The sequence below is a fragment of the Citrus clementina genome, unplaced genomic scaffold (genome assembly GCF_000493195.1).
Source record: "Citrus clementina cultivar Clemenules unplaced genomic scaffold, Citrus_clementina_v1.0 scaffold_8, whole genome shotgun sequence".
In the NCBI taxonomy this organism is placed as follows: Eukaryota; Viridiplantae; Streptophyta; class Magnoliopsida; order Sapindales; family Rutaceae; genus Citrus; species Citrus x clementina.
The window spans coordinates 1,523,903-1,532,805 of NW_006262022.1; the positions used below are offsets into that span (position 1 = coordinate 1,523,903).

An 8,903-nucleotide genomic window follows, 5' to 3' on the forward strand; every position below is an offset into this window, starting at 1 on the left:
AGAAAGAGAGGACGAAAGAAAATAGGAATAGAGAGGGTAAAGGAAAGCAAAAATAAATGAAAGTTAAAGAAGAAAAATAGAGAAACAAGTACTCAACAAAGAAAAAAAAGCTAGACCATAAGAAATGAAAGAAACACAAACCTCAGGGGAGATTTTTAAAAATTACCCTTTGTTATAATCTCATCTGTTGAGGAAAAAGACAAAACAGTGGGCAGAGATCAATAAAGATCACCTCAAATATTTTCTCAAGATAGAGATTATCTCAGATATTTTGCTTGATGTAAAGATCACCTTAGGAGCTTTAAAAATGGTTACCTCAGTCTTTAAGACATTTTCGCATTTAGCTATTGAGTGTATTTACCACATGTCCTATTTCTTTGATATCCACGGATGGCATATTCTTTAGGTATAACATTGCCGTTAATGAAAATTATTATTGAACAACGTATTAATATGCACAGAACATTTTTGGGACAAAATATTCGAATGTTTTCTAAGTCTCATACTCAAATTCATAAAAGATAATAGATGAAGGATTAATATATCAATTTTTTTTAATATATTACAATATTATGAAAATTTAAAGATAAAGATAAAGATAAAGATAATAGATGAAGGATTAACACATTGGATTTACAAAAATTGAATCGATCAATCTTTGTAAATCTATACCAATGATAGAGACAATCAATAATTTTTATTTATTAATTTATTTCCATCACTATTCTATTCTTCTTGGGGAAAAATTTTAGAATACATTAGAAATACTATCAATTAATGCATATATATCACGTGCAGTTTAATTAAATATAACTACTGATTTTACATGGTTAATTTTTAAAATAAATGCACTCATGGTATATATGCATTAATTGGGTATAGTATCTCTGATATACTTAGAATCTCTCATTCCTACTGTATGTGGTATAATATAAGAGAGAAAGAAACTTAATCAAGCTCCACTGTCCATCCCATCTCGTCTTCAATACAGCCGGATTGAATTCCTGTTAGAATTTCATATAGCTTTTGACCCACAGTCCCTACTCCTCTTTTATACTCAGTCCTGCGTTCAGAGAAAATAAATATTATTTGTTGTAAATTAATATGGATTCAATCTATAATCCCATGTAATTAAAACACTAATAATGTTGTTTTAAACCTTTTATCTTGATAGGTTATGCTATTAACTGGATTAACCACCACTGCGGTTCCCGTACAAAAAACTTCTTCAGCATCAAATAATTCCTCCACCAAAATGGCTCGTTCTTCAACCTAATCAAAGTTGAATGTGATTATTGAGTTGATAACATCTCTTTATATATGTATGCATGTACGTGTGTGTGTTTAGAATCTAGTTCATGTAAAAAATTAGTAAATAAAGAATGGCAAAAATAAAGAGATACCTGATAACCTAGAACTCGAGCGATTTCAATAATACTTTTTCGAGTGATTCCAGGTAGAATAGTTCCATTAGTTGGTGGAGTTGAAATGACATTTTCCTAAACATTGTTTTGAAATTTAGTGTGGAAAATAAAAATCATAATGTGAATTTATCAAGGTGGCAATGTAACGATAATAACATAAAATTTATGACTTATTTCTTGGTGCAGACATTTGCACTTGTAAAGTACGGACTTACCCCTTTATACAAGGCCTGTACTTTAGGTTTAGAAACTTAAAAAAGTAAGTCTCTGTCTTTTAAAGTATAGACGTCCTCATCTCATAACCATTTTAAAATTTATACTCCATTGCTACATTTTCTTACCTTCACAACAAAAATATTGCTAGTGGAAGCCTCCTCGACGTATTTTCCCGTCACTGCATCGAGGAATAAGACATCGGTGAACCCCTTGGCCTTTGCTTCGGAAATAGGTTTGTAAATCTGCAGCCAAATTAATAAAATGATGATAATTCACTTATTTAGCAATTTATATATATTATGTAAATGTAGTACTATAATTGGAATGGAATTATTTATACTTACGATTGCATAATTGGTGATAGCTTTGACTCCTCCCGTACCTCCAGGAGTAGCTCGACGAAACTTTTCCTCCACCACCAAATTTAAGGCACCCTACATAGATAAGTCCGTTCCAAACAAACTGATCATTATGATTTTTTTTTTTTGAAGTTTCTTGTTTTTGTTCTTGTTATTATCAATATCAGAGAACGATAGTTTGGTCCTTATTATAAATTATTTTTACCCCTTGGGTCCTGATGCATTGTTAACATAATCTTGTTTTTATCATTACACTTCAAATAATTAAAAACACAATATTGAACAATAAAAAGTGACATTTTAACAAATAAATTAATTAATTTTGATATGTAGATGTCTCAGATAGTCAAATTTATATATGAAAATGTTATATCTATCTTTTTTTTTTTTTTGCTACGCTATTATTTTAACACCAAATGATGAAATTCAATATTAAAATTTATCAAGCCAAATAATAAACATAAATTTTGGTAAGGATGAACCGATGACAGCTTCGTTCAAGAACAGAGATGGCATCAAATTTTAGATTTAGTGAATGTCTTAACTCAAATCTAAATTTCAAGACATCAAATCTTTTGTTAGTTCTTAACAGAAATTAAACTTTTCGGATAGAAAAAAAAAAACAAAAAGAAAGAAGATAATAATGTATTTACGAGCACCTTGTGATAATTGCCCACGGGAGAAGCATAAGTTACAAATGTGTATTCAGACGCCGGTGCAACGCCAAGATCCGGTCCATTTCCTATCAGCAAAGGCCTGATATACATTGTTCCTTTCCCTGGAGGAGGTACCTATATATTCCCAATCCAAAACAGAGTTATTAAGAACCAATGGCATAAATTAATATTAAGATTATTATTTTTTTCAAAGAAGTTAGATCAATTTAAATTATCTTTTAATTGCATTCTTTCACACATGTGAAAACCAGGCTTCGAACTCTAGATTTTTGGCATCTGTAAGATATTTTACCAGGCTTCGAACTCTAGATTTTTGGTATCTGTAAGAAATTTTACTAACTAAATTAACAGGAACTATGAAACATAGGAGTGGAACTATGTTTAGGTTTTTATTGAAATTTAACCTCTTTTTATAAAAATTTGTCATTTGACTCTCTTAAATTTATTTAATATGATATGATATTCTCAAGTTTGATGTTTCTATATTATGGATCTCGCAAAATCAAAATTCTGATTCCATCACTCCACAAATAAACACTCAAAAATATGTATGCCACGATTAATCATAAAAATTTTCTATCTATTGAGACAAAAATATCAATATTACCTAAAAAAGGATCGGAAATTAACTGTATTTAAGCCTACCTAACATATGAGAATATGTAATGAACGTATAAACTGTTATCCAAATTTTTAATTGTATTATAAACTGATTATGTAAAATTACTGACCCAACGCCTGTTGGAATGAACAATTTGCTTGACAGCATTGACGAATTGCTCAATGGTAGGTGAAGACATGCACATTCTTTCTGCACCCATTTGCATGCGCATGGCATTTTCTTCTGGCCGAAATAGTAGAATACGCTCATTTCTTGTTCTGTATGCCTTTAGTCCTTCGATCAAACCCTTAAAAAAAATGGTTTTGTTAATAAAATTAATCGTGTTAAATGATGGAGATGCTGATTAGTTAATTACCTGTCCGTAGTTTAAAATTCCAGATGAAGGGTTCATCTCTGTCTTTCCAAATCGAGTGAGAGTTCCTTGCGAGAATTTTTGGCCTTTAGAACAATTCATTATGTACATATAATCAGTTGGCGTTAGGCCAAATCCTAGCCCATCCCAATTGACATTTGCATATTCTTCACTAACGTGACTGCTGTCGAGCCAGAAAATTAAAAAAAATAAAATAAAATTAAATGTATTAGTTTAGCAGTTTGACACAAAAGCTTAAGCCTTTAATTAAGTATAAAAATATGAAATTGGCGTCAGAAGATACTGCAAGATATTTCTTTATTGTATTACCTATCACCATCGGTACTTGGTTCAATATTGTAAGCTTCTGCAGCAGCTGTTGCAAATCTGGAATACTGAAGCCTTGGCTGAAACGAAGCAAGGAAATTAAAGTATAAAATTCATAAATTGTTAAAGAATTCAACGCATTTTAATTGGTGAAGATTGGAAAGAAAATATGGAGAATTATTCTTTAATGGTTCGCCCGGTAATATAAGGGAATTTTTTCCTTTATTATTATGACTAAACCCAGGATGATTGAGAAGAAAAGAGGTAAAAAAAAAAGAAAAGGTAGATTAATGAACAGACCTTAGGATAAATCGATCCTCTTATTCTTGAAGGAAAGCTGCATTTTCCGAAAAATAAAGCACTTGCTTTTAACATAGTGTGTTTGTTTCCTAAGAAAATTTGAGAGCGCAGAGGATAATTTACAATACTCCGAACTTAGCTTTATATATACTAATTAAACTGCAGGCAAGCGGCAATATCGTTGATACCACCATTTCATAGATTAATTACTATTATAATTTTGATAATGAAATGTTATATTTTCGACTGATACTATGCTTAAAAAACCTTAAACTAATAGATTAAAAAAACCTAAGCCAATAGGTAACCGAACAATATTAGTCCATGTTAAAAATCTATAGTCAATAAGTAATGGACCAATACCAATATACGTTAATAACCAGAAGTGCCTGCCTAAGACCAGATTCTTACATAGTAAAAGAAGAAAAGGATAGGATAGGTCAATATAATTTCAAATTTTGAAAAATCATATACCTGTCCACAATTTAAAATTGCATTCTTCTGTCCAAGCTCATCCCGAACGCAATTTGTATATTCTCCATTAACATGATTGCTGTAGGGCCAAACAAAAATTTTAAAAAAATTATGACTGGCGGTTATTTGATAAGTAAATAAAATCTTAAATCATATGTTATTTAAAGTGTACACATAGCACAAAACATTTTAAAACTTATGCATAAGACCCGAATCAATATGATATCATGATGATTTTAAGGCCAAATGGATCCAAAGAGATACAAATGGGCATCAAACTACAAGTTCGGGAAGATTAATTAGAAAAGCAAAAACAAACAAATGTGCAAGTGCAAATTAACGCTCTAGGGAATGGCGTTGCAAACATTATATCGTTATCAAGGATAGGGCAACCATAGGTTGTTGTGATTCATTCTTATCCACTTCCTACTACAAGTATCATGATTTCTTTCCTTTTTTTTTCTTAACTTTTTATTACTAATTTCAATTTATGTTTCGTGCAATACAAAATTACGGAGTATGAAGGAAAATTTGGGAATGGGTAGTATCGGATTGTATAGTATTTCACGTTACTAGCTAGTAAACAAGTGGCTAGGCCAGTTTATGATCCTCGAGTTTCATAATTTAATCAGTGAATATGTCTTGAGTTGCAGAGTCTAATAATAACAACAGTGAAATGTAATATTATTTTTCTTTAATCTAAAACTATGTGAAACATAAGATCGGGATACCAGACTATATAACAACGCTACAATATAATTTCTATAACTCCATAAAACATATGACGATGATGAATTTTGATCAAGTATGCAACAGCATGAGGGGAGGCCTGATGAATTTTTATTAATGGAACTGTGTTATGGATCGCACAATTCCGCCAATTAAGACACACCACGCGTTCCGTTGCGTGCTATATCAGCCCTAAGATGATATATATACTAAACGGATTATACAAGAAAACTTCGTATATGTAATATTGTATCAGAACAAAAAAACAATTGTAATGACACTAATAGCTCAGTGCAAATTCAAAGTTTAGTCATTTGTATACCTCGTCACAGCCCACATAACATAGCTTAGTATGAAACCGTTTTCTGGCAGTGGTGCCAGAAAAATGTGTGATTAATTAAATATTCAATAATAATAATAAAAAAACAAAGTCACAACTCACAACCATGTGCATTGGTTTAAACAGTTGATGGAACTTACAATATCAAACTAATATCCATCGAAAAACGTAGCATAAAATACCTTATTACCTGTAGACACTTGCTTCGTTAGCTTGCAGTGCTCTTCCATACTGGGACCGATGCCCATGCCTTAGCTATAACAGAAGCAAGGGAAAATAATATTAAATAAATAAATAAGTCAAGGTTTGTGCATCTTTATGATTTAACATCAAGAATGCCGAGAGAACGCTGAGAGAATGTGGAAAAAATAAAAGTAGCAAGAAAAAACAAAAGGGGCAAAAGTTCACGTGGTGGGGGGTGGGGCCGAGAGAAACGGCATACAGTAATGCCGTTTCTCTCGGCATTCTCTCAGCATTCTCGCTGAGAAGCATTTTCCTTTGGTTAAGATTGCTGAAGATCTCATTCAAGATTATTTGGGGTGAAAAGAAAATAATCAATGGAGATAAATAATCTTTTTTGCAGGGGCTATATATCTTGAATTTTAGTCATAGTAATGGAATTTTCTGTTTGCCAGTGATCATCTATAATTTATAAAAGATATAAAATGAAATTAAAAACAAAAATGAACATTATTTATAATATGGCATTATGGAGATAAAGAATGAAAATGAAATACAAAAGCATATCGCATATATATAGATTAGCCCCTATTCAGGTTTTGCCTTTATACATTACAATTTACAAAAAATAAAAATAAATGGTATCTCTTATAAAGTAATGCTAATTCTATTTAATTTGTTGATTTCATTTAAGACGTGAAATTGGATAAACAAATACAAAGGAGTATTAAATTTCTAAAGAAATTAAGGCATTGCTTAAACAATTATATATATATATATATATCATATTTGTTCCGAAAAGAATAATATATCAATTACACTTTTTTTCCATCCATTTTTTTAAAAAAAGAATTGCAACGGCAAATTAATTGACATACCTTAGACAAAAGCGACCCTCTTCTTGATTGTTTACTCAATTTTCCAAGAAAATCACTTGCTCTGAACATGCTGCGTGTTTGCTCTCTCAACGAAAATAATAAGAGAGAGCAATTGATTTACACACAACCCTCTTCCAGTCTCTCTGCACAAGTTTGCATGCAAAACAGATCGATGGCTTTTTTATAAGCACTTATGATGATGCATGTTGAATGTAATGATGCCATGCATGGTCCATCATAGCAGGCGATTTTTTTTGTTTTGTCTTGCGATCACATATTTAATTACCAGTGTTCACAATCGGGTTGATTGGCACACTTCCCTATAATGAATCGGGATCATATATATTTTTTAAAACTCAAATGCAATATTGATCTGTTTGATTAATTGTGTAATGTACTCGTTGTTAGTGACACAACTGCGAGTTCAGCATGTTCCTAGATCCGCTAATGGAAATGTCCATTTGCTAGCTAAGTATGTATTAGCAAGCAAAGAATCTGTTGTCTGGTTGGACTCTTTTCCAGCTGATGTTGCCTGTATTTTCAACTCTTTAGATTAATTAAAAGTTTACTTTCCTATTAGAAAAAAATAAAGTGACACAACCACGACAAATATATAATTTGTGGTATGCACAATGGAAACAGTTGGCTCGTGCCATGACCGATTGAGTAAACAAGAATATAATAAAATTCTTGTTTTATGTTCACAATAATTACAAGGGAATCAAGATCTATATAAGCATGATACGAAAAATATATAATATTTTTCTTTATGGATTAGAATATTGTTTTTTGAAAGGGAACTCCCAAAATCTTATTGACTTCCTCCGAAATTAAATCTTGCAATGGGACATGAGCCCCATTAGGCGTAGTCATGATATAATAATACTAGAGTGTGGAGGTTCTAAACCATTAATTTTCATAGAAGAAAATGGAATATAAAGTTAAGGATGGTGTGAACCTTCGAACTTGCATGCATGATATACCTACGAAAACAAAAAGAGAACAGTTAAGAGGGGCCGCTGGCTTGCCACTTGGGACACATTGGATATTACCGTTCTTTTACTCATCAATTGGCTCAGCTTTGTGATTGAGACGCTGTCACATTGAATTAAGGTTTTGTTCTAGTGATATTAACGAGCACTCTTCTTTGTTAGGAAATTGGTGGGTGAAGTAGGACCGCAGCTAAAATGAAATTGGAAATAAAATAAAGAACAAGCACAATAGAGGACACCAGAAATTACGTGGTTCGGCTTTTAGCCTACATCCACGGGCGAAGACAGAAGGAAATATTTTATTAGTAAAAAGGAGTTACAAGTATTGTAGTATTTTAGCTCACTACCCAAAACCCCAATACACTCAAACTCTCAAATCACTAAAATAAGAGCTTATAAATGCAAGCTCTTAAACTCTCTCTCAACTCCCTAAATTGCTCTCTCAAGATTGGATGCATAAACTCTTCATCTGCACTTCTATTTATAGCAAACTAGTGGCCAAGAAAATCAAAGCCGTGTTCACCAAATTCTTCATTAAAACCGTGTGCATCAAATTCAATCTTCAAACTTGTTGCAAGCTGACCATTCTTGTCAAAGCTTCTAGATGCAGCCATGCCAAACACTTTTAGATGCAGTCATGCCAAACACTTCTAGATGCAGCCAACTTTGACATTCTCCCACTTGGAGATTAAATTGAAAAACAATCAATCTCCACACCATCCTTTCTGCTTCGCCATAAACATGTTGCCTACGTTTCTGCTAGGCCACAAGAGGATCTACTCCAGACAAACTTATCAGTATTTATCGGCTTGGTCAAAACATCTGCTAGGTTCTCTTTGGTATGGATTTTCTGCAAATCCACACTTCCATCTTCCACTACTTCTCGAACGAAGTGATACTGAACTCCTATGTGCTTTATCCTGGAATGAAAAGCTGGATTCCTTGCAATGTGCAAGACACTCTGACTGTCACAAAACACAGGAATTTTCTGCTGTTTGTGCCCGAGCTCCTCCAATAATCTTTGTATCCAGAT

At 32.3% G+C, this 8,903-nt stretch overlaps 1 protein-coding gene across 2 annotated transcripts; it reads right to left on the reverse strand.

Moving 5' to 3' along the window:
• Positions 1–948: 948 nt before the first annotated feature.
• Positions 949–3,776, reverse strand: LOC18034431 (branched-chain-amino-acid aminotransferase 6). Of its 2 annotated transcripts, none has more exons than XM_024179292.1 (8): positions 3,654–3,776; positions 3,408–3,584; positions 2,659–2,790; positions 1,985–2,074; positions 1,766–1,882; positions 1,404–1,499; positions 1,160–1,272; positions 949–1,063 (listed from the first exon to the last, which is right to left on the reverse strand). In XM_024179292.1, exons 1-8 carry the CDS (start codon positions 3,759–3,761, stop codon positions 949–951), a joined length of 948 nt encoding a protein of 315 aa, XP_024035060.1. In that variant the 5' UTR covers positions 3,762–3,776. The 2 variants fall into 2 exon arrangements, with proteins under 2 accessions (XP_024035060.1, XP_006422712.2); XM_006422649.2 differs by having other exon boundaries at positions 2,653–2,790.
• Positions 3,777–8,903: the final 5,127 nt, after the last annotated feature.